Genomic DNA, 19,179 nt, shown 5'->3' on the forward strand with positions numbered 1-19,179 from the left:
ATTATAATTTCTACTTCCTTTTGATATCTTTACACAAATAACCATGACTGCCTCCTATGTTTATGCAGCTTATTTTTTTCCATAATTCATACAGTGGAAAATCTTGTGACCTTTGCACTTGCCTAGTTTAGCCACAATCATTTTAAATTTATATCCTGTCTTTCAAAGTACTAACCACTCTTGGTGCAATACAAGGATAATTGTGTTGTACTTTTGGATCCAGGTATGCTTCTATATTGTCATCTAAAATTTCAGTGATATGCCCTTCACAATTAGCTCTTCAAACCCATTATTACTGAAGTTTCTGTGTGATTCAACAGCCAGACCTGATTTCATTTTTTCTATACCAATAAGCATTTGGTGCAGCGCTGCTCGTTTAATAAGTCCCTCTTTCTTCCCAGTCTTAAAGCCTACACTGTCATAAATCAATTCTCCATACATGCATGGGTCTCTTTCTGGGTTCTCCCTTCAGTTCACTGGCCTATTTATATATAGTTGTGCCTATGCTACATTGAAGGACCCCTGGTGGCACAGTGGTTAAAGCGGTCAGCTGCTAACCAAAAGGTTGGTAGTTCGAACCCACCGGCCACTCCGTGGGAGAAAGAAGTAGCAGTCTGCTTCCATAAAGATTTACAGCCTTGGAAACCCTATAAGGTAGTTATGAGTCGGAATGGTCTTGACAGCAGTGGGTCTGCTTTGGGGGCTACACCGATAGCCAGTAGAGCCAGCTCCTCCATTTGGTCTAGTTATAGGTGCCTGGCCAATTTTTGATCCTTTTGCTTCCATATGTATCTTAGATTCAGCTCATCAAGTTCCCCCAAAGAATCTTTAGGATTTTTATTGGAATGGTATTAAATCTGTAGATCACATTGGGGAGATTTGATAACTTTCTAAGGACATGGGATAGCTCTTCATTGGTTTAGGTCTTTTTAAATGTATTTTAATAAAAGTTTACAGTTTATTCCATAAAGTTCATAGGAACAAATCTATAATATCTGCAGTATTTATAGTTGTAATTTTTTTCATTTCTCATTTCTTTTTAATCTCACCGGAAGTTTGTCAATTTTGTTAGCCTTTTAGAGAACCAACTTTTGGCTTCATCCCCACTACTCTTTGGTACTTGGTTACAGCCAGTTCTTCCGGCTTTTGCTTAATTTCGGATTCTGCAGAACTTTGCCTGTGTGCAAGCACAGCAATGCTTAAAAAAAAATTTTTTTTAATCTGGCATTTTAGTTATTTCAATTTAAAGGTTCACTCAGTGATTTATTCCACACTACTGCTGAAAATACCTATGAAAATACTTTGTCATGTTCCCACACACAATCAAAGAGCAATTCTGTCACAGAAGTGACTTCTTTTCTAAGGATTTCCAGTATTCCCAGGGTCTCTTCTGCTCAGAGGAAAGTCACCATGTCTGAGGTGAATCAAAATGTTCCCTGTTCTTTCTCACCAAACCAGCAACAGGCTACAGACGGAAGCAATGCAGAAAGGTGGAAAGCTGCTAAAGCTGGGTTCCAGAACCGAATAATATTCAAGCCCCCGTTCTGCCTGTCGTGTGATATGTAACCTTGGGCAAGACACCCACCTTCTCTTAACCTTGGTTTCCTCATCTGTAAACTGTCCTTCAACCCCATAGTGTTGTTCTGAGAAACTAGGCACAAATTTTTTTTTTTTTTTTTTAAAAAGCAATGGCAATTACTTTAGAATGATTTAGAGTTGACGTAGTATGATGATGCACTCGTTATAAATCAGGTATTAATTATGAGTTCCATTTTATGTTAGGATGATGAACAACAGAACAAAAGTTGAGTTCTCAACACTGGCTCAAATTATAATCACCTGGGGAGTTTTTAAATATTACCGACCCTGAGTCTCACTCTCAGAAATCCCCATTTAATTGGTCTGGTGTGGAGCCCAGATATCAGTATTTTTTTTAAAGCTTCTTCAGGCAGGGTTGCGGCTATTTGCTTAAAAGCACAAAGTGTGGGGCTGCCTTCACAAAAAGCAACCATGATTATTTTTTCTTTCAGATCTTTATCAGTTGGAATAAATATTTTTATGGGATTATTCTTGATGTTTGTCTCTTCTTATTTCAGGTAACTGCTGGCGTCCCTCTTAAGAAAGAATATACAGAGGAGGTAAGAGTGATGGTTTCAACTCCTATGCAAAGAAAGAATCATTTGAATCCAGTTCATCATTGGCTTGGAAGTGAAACTCAATCAGAGAATGAGCACTTGGCCAGTGGTAGCCTCTTAGAGAAGTGTTTTTCTAATAATCCAAGAGGAAATAGGTCAGAACCAAAAAAATAATAATAATAAAACTAACTCATTGCCACTGAGTTGATTCAAACGCATGGCAACCCCATGTGTTACAGAGTAAACCTCTACTCCCTAGGGAAGCTCTCTGGGTGGTGTGAACAGTTTGTGCTCATCTACTAACTGAAAGGAGCCCTGGTGCACAGTGGCGAAGGGCTCGGCTGCTAACCAAAGGTCGGCAGTTTGAATCCACCAGCCATTCCTTGGAAATCCTGTGGTGCAGTTCTACTCTGTCCTGTAGGGTTGCTATGAGTTGGAATCGACTCGATGGCAGTGGGTAGACTAACTTAAAGGTTGGCAGTTCAAACTCACCCAGCAGGACCCATGGAAGAAAGCCCTGGTGACCTGCTTCCATAAAGGTCACAGCTAGGAAAACCCTATGAAGCGGTTTTGCCCTGTAACACATGGGGTCGCCATGAGTTGGCATCAACTCGACAGCAATGAGTTTTGTTTTTAGTTTTTAATCTTTACAGAAACATCCCCAGGCATTTCTTCTGCAGAACTACTAGATGGGTTTAAACTGCCAACTTTTAGGCTGGTAGACAGAGGCAAACCATTTGTGCCACCCAGGTCAGAGGAGTGGATAAAATCCATTCCTTTAACTCTTAATTTTATCTCCCATTCCCGACCCCCAGGGCAGCCAGCAGAGCAGGAGCACGTGGGCTCCAGGGCAGACACAAATATGATGCTTATACCCATGTGGCTTTTTAATATGGAAAAAGTTGCATTTTGGAGATTGCACAATAGGCTTTGACTTAGAGTTATTTGATTCTTTACTCTTTAATGTAAACAGACTTTGATTTCCTGGCAACAGAACCCTGTTAGCTCCTACAGGTGACACCAGGGGTTTGAGCAGGGAGGACCTGGACAGCCCTCCTCCCCATCTTGGGGCTGAGTGCCTTCTATTCACCATCCTGCAGAGTGTAGGCCCGGGGCTTACGGCCTGGCAGCCCGTCAGCAGCAGAAACAGCTTCCTGTGGACCCATTTAACTCACCAAATTATTCTGAAAATGAACCTCCTCTATCTGCTACCATCTTTCTTGGAGGAAAAAGTGACTCATGGTCTTCTTAAAAAGCTTCTGGGATCCTTGGATGGTGCGAAATGGTACATCACAAGAAAGGCCTGGTGGTTTCTCCCAAAAATCAGCCACTGCAGACCTCATGGTGTACAGTTCTACTCCGGCCCATGTCGGGTCACCATGAGTAGGGGTTGAATTGACAGCAAAACTGGTTTGGTTTGGTTTTAAAAAGCTTCTAGGACAATAAAAAGAGCAAATATGGGAGTAGAACCTGCCAGAGTAGCCCTGCCAGTTGAGCTTGGCAGGTTCATGGGAGACTATATCCTGGGATCTGGTTTTCTTACAGAACATTCAGCTGGTGGCAGATGGCTGCTGTAACCTCCAGAAGCAAATTCAGATTGCTCAGCTCTTTGGGGTACCTGTTGTAGTGGCTGTGAACATCTTCAGGTAAGTTTAGCCTCCGGCTTTAAATGCCGTGCTATTGCTGGCCACCCTGGGAACTCAATTCGTATCTTGAGGCTGCTTGTTTTATGTGCTTCGTAGAAAAGTATACAGAAATACTCAGCTCTCTCTGCATGTTGGTTTGGTTTGGTTTGGTTTCATTTTAGCAGAAAAGTTCTTAGGGAAATGAAATCTATATAATGAGTTAGTGTTTCCTTGGTTTTTTGGTTGTTTTTTATAAAATTCCACCCAGCTTTTCTGTCTGAAGACTGTGGATGATCAAAGGGATATGTTATGGAATTTTCTCGATAAAACCCTTAACAACTTGAAATATTTGAGTCGTTTGAGAAGATTTTTCCCCCCATGATTTCCTTTAAGTCTGATTTATTTAAACATGGTGTAACCACATTTGATACTGAAAATATATTCAGCGTTAGGGAGCAAAGTTCTATATAAACGGTTAGTCTTTCTTTAAAAACATCTCTAAATGAATACAGATGCAAAACCACAAACATTTCCATCACCAGGACCGACACCCGTGCTGAGATCGACTTGGTGTGTGAGCTGGCAAAGCGGGCTGGGGCCTTCGATGCTGTCCCCTGCCACCACTGGTCAGTCGGTGGCAAAGGGTCCGTGAAACTGGCGAGGGCCGTGAGAGAAGCTGCGAGTAAGAGAAGCCGGTTCCAGTTCTTATATGACGTCCAGGTAAGACTCAACAACAGCAGCAATAGCCGTGACAACAAGACGACTAATGTTTCTTGAACCTTGCTATGTACGATGGGCTCAAACATAACAAGGATTGTGAGGATGGCTCAGGACCAGACAGCATCTCATTCTGTTGTATATAGGGTTGCTAGGAGTTGGAACCGACTCGACGGCACCTAACAACAACAACAGCTGTGTACCAGGTCATTGCTGTGAGCCGTACGTGGGATTGTCTCTTTAGTCGTCACAGCAACCCTGTGATGTGGGTATAATTCTTACCCCCCACGCTTCATCAACAGGAGCGTGATGATAACCTTGCTTGTACGGCTTCCACTTATGAGGTGTCCCATACCTGTGGGCACTTTGTGTATATTAACTTCTTTAATCCCAGCATCTCTGTTGGGTAGGACTGATGTTATTCCCCCATTTTACAGATAAGAAAGCTAAGGAAATTAAAGATGAAAACGGTAATGCCATTTGACAAGGGCAGATTGCCGAGGGCACAACACCAGCTCCTTGTCCCATATCTGTGCTCTTGGCAGCCCTACTCTGTTTCCAAATCACAGACTCAGTGAGGAGGTACTTTGAAGAACAGGGTTCAACAGCTAACACTTTCAGGGGTGGCATCGGACTAGGCTTTTCAGAGGTCATGTAAAGTCATGGGAGGTTTTTTTCTTGTCCACCCCTGCTATGGCTCTTTTCCCTCATTGTGGTTTTCTTGAGCTATGTCTAGTATATTTTTAAACATGTTAGATGATGAGGCTTCAGTCAGAAAATCTGTACTTCCCAGGACCTCACTCTTCTCAGACTGTTTATCCTGGCCCACTCCCAGACGTCTCCATCCTGACGTTCTTGGCTCCAGTTCTGGCCAATGGACTTGTCCTCCTAGCTAGTCCATGACCCCCAGAGTGCTCAGCCTTCACATAGAGAGCTTCCACTCCTGATCCTCCATCCCTCACAAGTTACGTTGGTCTGTCTCTGGGATGTCATCTACAGTAATATCACTCTCCTTTCCTGTTCAGATGGAATCAGTCAGTAGCATCATCTGTAAGCCTAGCGCTTCATCAACAAGAGCATGTTGGTAACCTTGCTGTTAAGGCTCCCACTTATGGAGGGCTTTCGTGGTGCCATGACTGTGGGCACTTTGCATATATTAGCTTATTTAATCTTAACGCCCCTGTTGAAGTAGGACTGTTGTTATTCCCCCACTTTACAGATAAGAAAACCAAGGCACAAAGAAATTGAGTAACCTGCCCACTGTCCCATAGCTAGAAAGAGGCAGAGCTGAGAGAGCAACTGGAATAACAGAAGTCATTGCCCCGCTCTGTGTTTCAGAGCTCATTACTGATTCCAAAAGCATGTATGGCAGGGGAGAGGAAAATACCGCTCCAAGGGGCAGTGACAAAGTGACACGCCTGAGAGGAAGGATGACAATGATGTTGAGGGGCCCAGAATCCACACCAAGTGAGCTGGGACTGAGGGACCTGGTGGGAACTCAGTAATGCTTATGGAATGAGTAACATAAGGAATGAATTGGTACATTTAGCCCAGAAATGCGTTGTCATGATGAAAGGTCATTTTATGAAAGAAAGACTAGAATGTCCTGGGTTACCACAGAGGTGGTCAAGATCAATAAGGACCAACCACTGCCGTCAAGTCAATTCTGACTCCTAGCGACCCTAAAGGATGGGCTCAGCATAAGGTAAAACGTTCTAATTGGAAGTTGCGAGTTCTTTGACGCTGGAGATGTTAAGCATCAAATAGATGTAACCCTGTGGTTGGCATGTCAGACGGTGGCTAGCTGAGGTGGTGCTGTGTTCTCGTGCCTTGAAATTCCCCAAGAAGCCTGGCCAGCTGGGTGTCTACACCACCAGGCCCCGCCCATGGATGTTCTACCCAAACACTGTCAGGAAAATCACCCTCCATATCCTGCCATGAGTACCTCAGACCCTCACTCTCTGATCTCAACCACCCTGATTTGAGTGGCAAAAGTGGGTTTTTTGTTTGTTTGTTTAAAGTAGGTTTTTTAATGAATGGTTTCACAAAGTGGGACTATTTTCAAGGAAACCATCCCAGGTGAAAAGAAGGTCAGTAAGTAGAAGAATTGCTGCTGAGGTAGGCAGCCTCAGAGAGGCACTAACCCTAAGATAGACTCTCTTGCTTTTCACCGATATCTGCATGGTTTTTTTCCGAAGCCCCATTCTTCACAGAGGTAGTGCTGTTAAAATGTCTGCTCTCCATGAAGGGGGTAAACATTTATAATAATGTGCTCTACGGTACTATGTTGGGTAGGTGGCCTAAACGCTGGGATTTCTGCCTCCTTTCCCAGTGTACTCTTCTCCCTTATAACACAGAAATTAAATTTGAGGTATATAATTCCTTATTGTAGAATCAGCCTCTCAGCAGATTCACGAACATGGCAGTTTATGAGAAAGCAACGGTTGCTTCTGGCTCACTTTGTACTGTCTTACTAATTTCTCTTTCCTCACACTGGCAAGATGGTTTTAGACAAAATAAGGCCATTCACAGTCTTGTCTCGTAACTACATAGAAACCTGGGTTAGTTGGTGCAGCGAGCAATAGAACTCAAACCTTTTTTTTTTTTTTTCCTAATTTCTTGCAAATTCAGTGCTGATGAAACTTTATGGACTAGATAATAGTTTTTTGAAGCCCTTCTTCTCCACTTCTTTCTTTTCCCCCACAACTGACCTTTTGGTGCTAGGCAGCTTAGTAGGTGTGGGATCGCTCTACCCAGAAAAAAGTACTGAACATATTCTTGGTGGAACGAGACTGGTGGAGTCTTACCTCCTGCTCAGCCCCCACCCTGGTCTCAGGTTACAGAAGAAAGCCACCGAGGTGGCTGGAGAAATGTGAAATCATGTTGGAGCTCGGGTGGCATTGCTGTGTGTGTACGCTAGAAATTGTCTCCAGCCCCACTGGAAAGTGGAAAGAGGAGCTGCTAGGGAGATGTAGGAAGGCTTCACCCTTGGAGAAGCTGTGAAGCTAGACCGCTCACAGTGTGTTGCTGTTGCTGTTAGTTGTTGCCAGGTCGGCCCCAACTCCTGGTGACCTTGCGTACGACAGAATGATACGTTGCCTGGTTTCGTGCCGTCTTCATGATGGTTGGTGTCTTAGAGCCCATTGTTGTGGCTTTTGTGTCAGTCCATCTCATGGAAAGTTTCCCTGGTTTTTACTGACCCTCTACTTTGTTAAACATGTCCTTTTCTAGCGATTGGTACCTCCTGATGACATGTCCAAAGTAAACTAGTCAAAGTTGCACCATCCTCACTCCTAAGGAGCATTCTGGTTGTATTTCTTCTAAGACTGATTTGTTCGTTCTCACAGTGTATTCCGTATTCTTCACCAATGACACAATTCGAGTGCATCAATTCTTCTGTTTTTCTTCTTCTTTCAGCTTCCGTGTGCATATGAAGCGACTGAAAAAACCATGGCTTGAGTCTAGGCTTTATGATAAGAGCCATATTTAAAGCAAGAAATGGGCTGCACGTCTGACTTGGGTGTCTGTGCTAAACTGTAGAGAAAATGGAGTTAAGCAGCCATGGTTATCTGGGGAACAGGTTTGCATCTCTTTTACCAGATTCTCAGATAGTTTGTGATTGTGAGGCAGCTGTTGATTGACTCAGAATAATAATTCAAAAACAGGGAATAAGAAGCAGAGACCTGATTGATCAAAAGCAGTTTACCCTGTGAGAATTAATGTATTTAAACTTGAAATACAGACCCCTTTAAGAAGATCAACTTCTCATTGACTTTTTTTTTTTTCCTGATTTCTTCAACTTTACTTTTGACAATTCTGCCTTTATAGTTGCCTGAGATAATTTCTCCATATCTTCAAGCATGCAGGGAAATATTCTAGTTGAAATAAAAACTAATCTGTATTTACACTTTATTAGCTAACAAATTCCTCTCAGAAACCTTACTTCTGACATCCTCACTGAGTCTTATGGCGGCGTGGGCTTATTTCTACCTTATAGATGCAGAAACAGAAACTCAAGGAGGGTGAGGGACTTGTAAGGCCCTAGAAAGAATGGACACTTGGTAGAGTGGTAACATGTTCTAGATAGAAGAATAAAGCTTTGGAGTCAAGCAGAATTGACTTCAAATCCTGACTTTGCTACTTACTACAGATAGAAATTTGGGTAAGTTAACTCATCTCTCTGACCCTCAGCTTCTTAGTCTGTAAAATAGTGTCTGATATTAACACCAGCCTCACCAGCACGTTGATGTGAGGACCAAATGGCATACCTTGGAGTAAAACGCTGGGACATAGCCGGCAATCAGAGTTAGCTAGGTCTTCCTCCTGCCGTCACCTGAGTTCACCTCAGGAATTCTGTTTTAACTCCAGGCAGCTTTACCCAGCTCTAGTGTTGGCTTCCTTTTCAGTGGGGTTAAAACCAGGAAGTAGAAGTCAGGGTGAAGGAAAGGCACCAACAAATTAACCAAGATATGTGGCATTTTTCCTTCTCAGTTTGAATTGGGAGCCATTACGTGATATAATAAAAAGTCAGACACTTTTTTTTTCTTTCCTATTTTTTTTCTAAATTTTATTTGTTGTTGAGAATATACACAGCAAAACATACTAATTCAGCAGTTTCTACGTGTACAATTTAGTGACATTGATTACATTCTGTGAGTTGTGCAACCATTCTCACTCTCCTTTTCTGAGTTGTTCCTCCCTTCATGAACGTAAACCCACTGCTCTCTAAGGTTCCCACCTAATCTTTCAAGTTGCTGCTGTCAGTTTGACCCCATATAGATAGTTCTTAAAAAAGCACAGTGCTCAAGGCAGACATTTTTTACTAGTTAAGCTAAAATATTATTTGGTTTTATGAAAACTTTAGGGGATATTTTTGGTTTAAGGTTTAAAGATAATCTCTAGGCCATAGTTTCAGGGGGTTCATCTACCCTCCATGACTTCAGAAAGTCTGAAGTCCATGATGATTTTAAATTCTGTCCTACATTTTCCCCCTTTTGATCAAGATTCTTCTTTAGAATCCGTGAGCAAAATGTTTAGTAGTGATAGCCAGGCACCATCCAGTTCTTGTGGTCTCATGGCAAAAGAGGCATTTGTTCATGGAAAAAGTCAGTTGTTTTTGCAAAGAAGAATGTGGCAACCAAAAGTCAGCTTGCAGAACGGTGTCTAAATGTTGTTTGTTAATTCAGGAGTTAAGGTCGAAAATCATCTCCATATCCTTCCTCTAACCTTGCAAACATTTTGAGGTGTAACCCTGACAGCAAGACAGCATAGTGTTTGTTTTTATTAAAAGGTCTTTCCTGTTCTTTGTGGGAAGCTGTTCTCTTTATCGCAGTGGGCGCTGGATGACGGGATATCAAAACACACAGGGAGGATCAGCCCAGGGCCCAGCCAGCTCGCTGATGGCTGAACTATTGCACTTTCACTTCTCACATGTTTAGAAGTGTTTGTTCCCTGGCTGGTCTTTCTAAGGCAGGGTGGGTTTTCTTCTGGTTGGTTATTGAGGAATTGTTTTAGGTTTCTTAAAGATTCCAAATTGAACATATGCCAGGTGGTGGCGGGGTTTGGAGAGCTACCCTTTAATTTGACTTAGGGCTTATGTAACCAGAGCCTCAAAATATAAATAAATAAAAATACATGTATATACATACATATATATTTGTGTGAGGGGGATAATACATTAATTATTAGAATTTTAAATCTTAAACTGGTATCATGCATATCTCCGTATGTCATCATTTTATAATGACTGAAAAAAAAAAAACCACTCAAAGGAGAAGGGGTGGCCCTCCTTTTTGTTGTCCTTGTCCCCCAGACTGTTGTCTCCCCTCAGGGCCTTTGACCTCCTCCTGGCTCCTTTCTCCCCATCCTCAGATTCTCCCTGGTCCACTTGTGCCTCCAATTTTCTGCTTTCCTATTTAAGCTGTCTAAAGGGCTTTGGTCATCCATCTTGAACTGCTTCAGCAAGTGCCTCAACGGCCTCTCCTCGCTGGCCTCCCCCCTTTTTTTCCCATGATTCAGCTCCAGATTCTTGTGTCACCTTCTCCTTTACCTCCCCTGTCTGAAAACACCCCTGAGATGTGTATTGAAGCTGGAGTCTTCTTCAACCCTGGCCTCTAGGTTTTCTGTCAGGCCTCCTCCTGCATGCACAGTACGCCACACCTCCCCAGCCCCTGGCGCCTCACTCAGCCAGGTCTGAGAAGCCTCATCAGATCTGAGCCCACTGTTAGGACCAGCCCCCTTTCCCAAAGTGTCCTGCTCATCTCTGTGTGATGCTGGCTGAGCCTGCCCTGTGATTGTCTCCTTAACGGTAGAAATGCATCTGATGAGAGAAAAACAGTGGTCTGTGTTTGCTTCATTTGTGCTTGTCACAGAGATTCCTTTCATTTCATTTAAACGTTTTCCTTTATTATGAAAAATGGAATATTGCTGTCATAAGTTTCTAAAAAAAATTTTCTTTCTTCTAAAATTGTGGCCCAATCGAGACAAAACGAGGGGATGCAATATGATGAGCTACCAAAAGCCCAACCACATGTTGCCCAGTTACCTTTTTCCACCACTGCGTCCACCCCAGCCTTTCTGACAAAAACTTCAGGTGAGGTGAGAACATTGTAATAAAGACAGTATCCATTTTCTTAACCTAAGCCAAGCATTGAAGGAACATTTTGGAGGCAGTAGTGGTTTGTTTGCCCCAAAACGTTCCGAACAGTAATGGTTCGGTCCACCACTTGTCTGTCAGTTTGTCATACTGTGGGAGATTGCATTTTGCTGTGATGCTGGAAACTGTGTCACCAGTATTTCAAATACCAGCAGGATCACCCATGGTGGACAGGTTTCAGTGGAATTCCAGACTAAGACAGATGAGGGAGGAGGACCTGGCAGTCTACTTCTGAAAAATTGGCCAGTTTAAACCTTATGAATAGCAGCAGTACACTGTCTGATACAGAGCTGGAAGATGAACCCCTCAGGTTGGAAGGCACTCAAAATACAACTGGGGAAGAGCTGCCTCCTCGAAATGGAGCTGACTTACTGACGTAGATGGAGTAAAACTTTCAGGACCTTCATTTGCTGATATGAAACAACTCATAATGAGAAGAAAGCGCTGCAAACATCCATTCATAATCAGAACATGGAATATACGAAGTATGAATCTAGGAAAATTGGAAGTCATCAGAAATGAAACGGAATGCATAAAGATCTATCCTAGGCGTTAATCAACTGAAACGGACTGGTATTGGCCATTTTGAATCAATCATATTTTCTACTATGTGGGGAGTGACAGATTGAAGCATCACATTCATTGTCAAAAAGAATATTTCAAAATCTATCTTGAAGTATAACGCTGTTAGTGATAGGATAATATCCATACGCCTATAAGGAGGGCCAGTTAATACCACTGTTATTCAAATTTACGCACCAACCACTAATGCCAAAGATGAAGAAATTGAAGAATTTTTACTAATTTCTGCAGTCTAAAATTGGTCAAACATGCAGTCAATATGCATTGATAATTATTGTTGATTGGAATATGAAGGTTGGAAACGAAGAAGAATTGGTAGTTGGAAAAGATGGCCTTGGTGGTCGAAATGACACCTGAGATCACATGGTAGAATTTTGCAAGACTAACAAGTTATTCAATGCAAGTACATTTTTCAACAACATAAATGGCAACTATATCTGTGGAAAGAGACTATGGAAAAGCTAGATATTAGTCAGAACAAGAACAGGGGCTGACTGCAGAACAGACCAACAATTAGTCATATGCAATTTTAAGTTGAAGCTGAAGTAAATTAAACAAGTCCACGAGAGCCAAAGTCCAAGCTGCACTGAAAGCATTGGTGAAAAACAGGGCTCCAAGAATTGACAGAGTACTAACTGAGAAGTTTCAACTAATGGATGCAATGCTGGAAGCACTTGCTTGTCTATGCCAAGCAATTTGAAGACAGCTACCTGGCCAGCTGACTGCAAGTGATCCATATGTGTGCCCATTTCAAAGAAAGGTGATCCAACAGAATGTGGAAATTATCAAAAAATATCATTAATATCACACACAAGTAAAATTTTGCTGAAGATAATACAAAAGTCATTGCAGCAGTACATCAACAGGGAACTGTCAGAAATTCAAGCTGGATTCAGAAGAGGAAGGGGAACGAGGGATATCATTGCTGAAGTCAGGTGGATCTTGGCTAAAAGCAGAGAACACCAGAACGATGTTTACCTGTGTTTTACTGACTATGCAAGGGCGTTCAACTGTGTGGATCATAACAAATTATGGATAACATTTCAAAGAATGGGAATTCCAGAACACTGAGTTGTGTTCATGAGGAATCTGTGCGTAGGCCAGGAGGCAGTTGTTTGAAGAAAACAAGGGGATACTGCGTGGTTAAATATCAGGAAAGGTGTGCATCAGGGTGAGGTGCTATCTTTGAAATTAGCTGCTCCTATATGTTCTGTTGACACTGTTATAATGTTCTGTTTGAGGGTAATGAAAGATTGCCCATGCGAATTCCTTATGATCATCATTTCATGTGGAAAAATGTAGACTTTCTGGCACCGAGCCTTTTTCCATTTCCCAAGCCCGTTACCTCCACTGCATACCACGGTCGCCCTGGGAGAATGAGATCCCTGTAGAAGTCTTCAGAAGTAACCTGTTGCACAAGGCCAACCAGCCAGCAGTGAGAGCAGCTCACTGAGCGTTCTCATGGAAGCTGGCATGTAAGCCTTTAGTAGCTCAGTGTGTTGGCTTGCAGCCAAGGTATGCTTCGTGTCAACCATACGGGCCCTGTTGTTCTCTCTAACCGTAGTAGAGCTGCTCCCGTGACACCATGTAGTGTGTTTTCAATCCCACCCCTTGCACCTTGTGTGTGGTCAGTATAAATTCACATCAACAGCTTTATGTTAGGCTTTTATCTTAAGTATAGGATAGGCTACTTGATAAGCTGTATTTGTAGATCATTTAAAATTCATGCTTCACTTAAAAAACAAAAGACGAACTGAAATAATTAGTGTGTGTCCGGAAATGTCTATTCAACTTACAGGCGTGTTAATTGATCCTTCTCTGTAAGTATTTTATGGACATTGGAAACAGTCTCGCCAATATCACAACATGGGAGCATTTAATGTATATGAATTCAACTTGATAGCCTTGTTAAACAAAAGGACAATTAGTGTTCATTCATTGTGGCCCCCAGCGCATGCTGACGACAGCATTGAGTGTGCAGCTAAAGAGACAGCAGTCTGTTACAGCACATCAGGAAACCATGTGGACGCAGTAAGAGACAGGAGAGTATTTCAGAGCCACAAGTAATGTGTTCTTGCGTCTTTTAAGAGATTTTCAGGACTGCCTTCCAAGTAAGATGAGACTCTACTGTTTGTTATAGAGCTTTCTTTATTTTCTTCTATTTCTAGCAACGTCATATAATTTTTGTTCTATTTCCCTTTATTTTGCTCCTTTTTCTCATTAACAAGAAGAAAATGATGTAAAAATTTGAGTACCTGCTTTTTTGGAATTTTTAGGCCAATTTTATTCTACTATAAAACAAGTCTTAAATAATTTTAATGAGTCTAATATACATTCCAGGGACCTCTTCAAGAATAGTACCCTCTCTAACTTTGAGCAGCACAGCTTTTCCAAGCCTGGGTTAGCACATCTACAAAATGAATATAATAGAGCATGAAGGCCAACCCTATCCTTGAACTTACCTTTATGGTGTCACTCAGCCAGTACTTGTAGTGGGCCTACTCTATGCAAGAGACGGTACCGACAGTACCAACAGTGAGCCGTTGTGATTTTCTAGAGATTCGCTGCTCTGTACAATAGCCACTGCCTGCATGTGACTGTTTAAATTAACTGAAGTTAAATAAAATTAAGAATTCAGCTCCTTAGTTGCACCGGCCACACTTTAATGCTTAGTAGCCACATGAAAGTAGTGGCTACTGCACTTGAAAGTACAGATATAGAACATATCCATCATCACAGAAAATCCCATCGGACAGTTCTGTTCTAGAGTATGTCAATTTCTGAAGTACGCATTTAGGAGGTTTTGTGAGGAAATTAATGTGGAATATGTTTGAGGTTATATTCATGGTCAATATGAAGATTTAACGTAGTGTTCGAAAATGATCAAAAATACTAGTGTAGAAGTCAGGTTTTATGAAGTAGCTTATTAATATATTAAATAATTATGCATGTACAAAGTAGAAGAAGAATAGTCATTCTTTCAAGAATATATCCTTCGTTTGCCACCATTCACCTTAACTTGTATCTTTTTCTTCATGTTGAATAGCCTTTCCCATCTTTGTCGAAATCCTTCCAATCCTTCAAGCTCGTATTCAGATTCCTTTTTTTATCTTCACAGCTTTTGCTGATTTCCATGCCTTTCCTAGGAGGGATCAGTCCCTGGAGAAGGAAATCATGCTTGGTAAAGTAGAGGGTCAGCGAAAAAGAGGAAGACCCTCAACAAGATGGATTGACACAGTGGCTGCAACAGTGGGCTCGAGCATAGTAACGACTCAGGACCTGGCAGTGTTTCATTCCATTGTTCATAGGGTCACTGTGAGTTGGAAGCAACCTGACAGCACCAAACAACAACAATAACATGCCTTCCCCTGCAACTTGTAGTCTTCAGTCTTTAACAGTAATATTTACCCAGAGCCTTTATCACACACCCTATGATGTCATATTTGTTTATTATACCTCATTGTTCCCACTCCACAAAGATCCTAAAGCTTTTTGTACTCAATAATATCTTGATAGTACTTGCCAACGATGGTGATTCGTTCATTCAGTCAACATTTATAGAATACCTTCCATTCATAAGCCACTGCCCTGTTGTTTTTGTGCGATGTACTGTTGAGTCAGTTTCGACTCATAGCAACCACGTGTACAACAGAATGAAACACTGTCTTGTCCTGTGCCATCCTCAGAATTATTGCTACATTTGAACCCATTGTTGCAGCCACTGTGTCGATCCATCTCATTGAGGGTCTTCCTCTTTTTCGTTGACCCTCTTCTTTACCAAGCATGATGTCCTTCTCCAGGGACTGGTGCCTCCTGATAATTTGTCCAAAGTACATGAGACAGTCTCACCATCTTCACTTCCAAGTAGCATTCTGGCTGTTCTTCTTCCAAGACAGATTTGTTTGTTCTCCTGGCAGTCTATGATATATTCAATGTTTTTTACCAACACCATAATTCAAAGGCATCAATTCTCCTTTGGTATTCCTTATTCATAGTCCAGCTTTGCACGCATATAAGGTGACTGCAAATACCATGGCTTGGGTCAGGCTCACCTTAGTTCTGAAGGTGACATCTTTGCTTTTTAACACTTAAAGAGGTCTTTGCCAGCAGATTTGCCCAATGCAATGCGTCTTTTGATTTCTTGACTGCTACTTCCATGGACGTTGATTGTGGATCCAAGTAAAATGAAATCCTTGACAACTTCAGTCTTTTCTCCCTTTATCATGATGTTACTTATTGGTCCAGTTGTGAGGATTTTTGTTTTTTCATGTTGAAGTGTAATACATACTGAAGGCTGTGGTCTTTGATCATCAGTAAGTGCTTCAAGTCCTCTTTGCTTTCAGCCACAAGGTTGTGTCATCTGTATATCACAGGTTGTTAATGAGTCTTCCTCCAATCCTGAGGCCTTGTTCTTCTTCATATAGTCCAGCTTCTCAGATAATTTGCTCAACATACAGATTGAATAAGTGTGGTGAAAGGATACAACCCTGACACACACCTTTCCTGATTTTAAATTATTCGGTATCCCCTTGTTCTGTTTGAATGACTGCGTCTTGTTCAGGGTACAGGTTCTGCATGAGCACAATTGTTTTGGAATTCCCGTTCTTTGCAGTGTTATCCATAATTTGTTATGATCCACAAAGTCGATGCTTTTACTTAGTAAAACACAGGTAAACATCTTTCTGGTATTCTCTGCTTTCAGCCAAGATCCATCTGACATCAACAGTATCCCTAGTTCCATATCCTCTTCTGAATCTGGCCTGAATTTCTGGCAGTTCTCTATGTACTGCTGCAACTGGTTTTGAATCATCTTCAGTAAAATTTTACTTGTATGTGGTATTAATGATATTGTTTGATAATTTCTGCATTCTGTTGGATCACCTTTCTTTATAATGGGCACAAATACAAAATCTTTTCCAGTCAGTTGACCAGGTAGCTCTCTTCCAAATTTCTTGGCACAGATGAGTGAGTGTTTCCAGTGTTGCATCCATTTGTTGAAACATCTCAACTCGTATTCTGTCAATTCTTGGAGCCTTGTTTTTCAATAATATCTTCAGTGCAGCCACTGCCCTAGGCACTAGGGGAAAGCTGTCTCAGCGGATGATTAATGTATGTTACTGTTGAATGCCATTGAGATGATTCCAACTCATAGTGACCTTGTATGATACAGGAGTCTCTAGGCTATAGTCTTTACAGAAGCAGATTGCCAGGTCTTTTTCCTGCAGAGCCACTGGGTGGATTCAAACCACCAACCTTCAGTTAGCAGCCGAGCTATTAACATTTGTGCCACCAGGACTTCTTGATTAATATAAAAGTCCTCATAATTTATTTTTCCATTTTACTTGTAGTACAAAGCTCTGTCACTTACCACAGAGCAATGCGATGAATAACAAGTTCAAATCAAGGTCATTTGGCTGAGCTTGGCTACCCCCCACTACCACCACCACCTTGAAGACTACACTTCTCCCTAAAATCAAGCGAAGAAACAGTAGGAAGTGACTTGCCTGCTGACACAATATAAATAGATTGTGTGCAATGGAAAGTACCTCATCAGGGCAGTGTTCATTTTTTATGTTAAAACAAAGGATAAGTCAACTAATTCTTTTAATTTATTTACTTGCAAGTGTGAGTAAATGAAATAGAAAAATTACAGTAGGACTCAGTCCCGAGAGAACTTTGGTCTTGGGATTTCTATCTATATGAGTTGAGATGCTTCACTCAGCGTGCTGAAGCCAAGGCTCATACCCAGGATGCTATTGATGGAGCTTTATCTTAGGCTCCTGTCAGGTAGTATTATACCTGCTGAAGCCTATGGAGGACCACTTTCATCTTCTCCATGGTGGCGAGACTGAGGTTGGGGCATTCAGAGTGTGGAATGTCTCAGGGGTACATAACTGTGCGTGCTAGAAGCACGTGTTCAGTCCTGACAGTGACGGTGAGGAGGAGAGAGAGGAGGTGTCTGAGCAGGACTCACTCACACCGTGGCTCTCTTCATACTGTCTCTACCGTGCATGTCTGTCCGGGTTGTCTGTCATGTGTGGATGGTTGCAGTTTTCCTACAGAAAATAAAACCACAACTACATAGCATGCAAAGTCAGCCTTCTACCCACTTGAAATCCCCAAAACACTTGCAAATAAACATTAGAAAGGAGAACAGCTTAATTGCTGATAAAAAAATGTTTCTTGAAATAAAAGATTTTCGTGTTTAAAGAATAATAATCAATCCGTTAAATACCCACTCACACTAATTCCTTTAGTAGTCATGCATTTGCTATGACTTTGCTCAGTGTGGGAGCCCTGGTGGCGCAGTGGTTAAGAGCCCAGCCTGCTAACCAAAAGTTCAGCACTTCCAATCCTTGGAAACCCTAGCGGGCAGTTCTACCCTGTCCTATAGGATCGTTATGAGTCAGAATCAACTTGATGGCAATGGGTTTTGCTCTATATGAGTTTTTTATTAATAGAAAAATCACAGCCACTGACTTTTATTCTCAAATCAAATCTAAATCACTAAATAGGGCATTATACTCATTGAATATGTTGTGAGTAGGAATATCTGCTGGGCTTTTGTTGTACTTGCAGAGAAAACCTCACGCCATAATAATAGTATATAAGATTGGTGTACAGTTGCTCTCAGGTCAACTCTGACATGGCAGCCCCATGTCTGTCAGAGCAGAGCTGTGCCCCATGGGGTTTTCAATGGCTGATTTTTCAGAAGATCACCAGGCCTTTCTTCAGAGGTAACTCTGGGTAGACTCCAACCTTTGGGTTAGCAGCCAAGTACATTAAAACTTGGGCCTCTAAAATTTATGTAGTACAACGTTTACAACATGCTTTCTCTACATTGCTTCAATTCATGCAATGAAATAATGCGCAGCTCAGTATTTACATCCCCATTTAGGGATGAGGGAACATTCAGAGGACTTATGTGAATTAACCAAATATAAGAAGTGACCGTGATTTTTCTTAGTCCTCCTGTCCCACACCAGGCATCAGGCTATACCGTAGAGCTCCTGGTGTTTGGCATGGCTGCGGTGGGGGTGGCCCAAGCCAGAGACTGGATGTAATGAGAACACGACCTTTTTGTACCAGGAGCCAAGGTCATACTGCTTCGAGAACGCATCATCCTGAGAGCCAACTTCTCCTGACAAAGCGTGGGCATTGTGCTTGCTGCGTGGGTTCTTTCCTACCAGAAATATCTTCAAATATTCTATTAACTTTGATTTCTTGAAACAAGGCGTTTATTGACCAGCAGAGGATAAGATGTTAGCTTGAGCACAGTGTTGATAGCAAGCACTTTAGCACCCATCAGCACAGTATGCTGACGAGTGAGATCTAATATGCGTGGAAGAAGTCCTCTCTCACTGTTGTCTTCAGCGCATTATCACCTGAACTTTTTTTTCATCTTTGTAACTATGGCACCATGTGGAGCCCATTCTTGGTCAACAGGAAGTTTAGAAATATTCAT

At 41.9% G+C, this 19,179-nt stretch overlaps 1 protein-coding gene across 9 annotated transcripts in view; it reads left to right on the plus strand.

The window, feature by feature from the left end:
* Positions 1-19,179, plus strand: part of MTHFD1L (methylenetetrahydrofolate dehydrogenase (NADP+ dependent) 1 like) — a 254,772-nt gene that overhangs the window by 171,014 nt on the left and 64,579 nt on the right. For all 9 annotated transcript variants that reach the window (XR_010323111.1, XM_023548014.2, XM_023547905.2 and 6 more), the window contains exons 22-24: positions 2,097-2,138; positions 3,681-3,781; positions 4,303-4,480. Coding sequence is in view for 8 of the 9 variants with exons in the window: in XM_023548014.2 (XP_023403782.1) it covers positions 2,097-2,138; positions 3,681-3,781; positions 4,303-4,480 (321 nt within the window). In the remaining variant the exon portion in view is untranslated. The remainder of the gene's footprint in view (positions 1-2,096; positions 2,139-3,680; positions 3,782-4,302; positions 4,481-19,179) is intronic.

Source organism: Loxodonta africana, chromosome 1 (genome assembly GCF_030014295.1).
Source record: "Loxodonta africana isolate mLoxAfr1 chromosome 1, mLoxAfr1.hap2, whole genome shotgun sequence".
Lineage (NCBI taxonomy): Eukaryota > Metazoa > Chordata > Mammalia > Proboscidea > Elephantidae > Loxodonta > Loxodonta africana.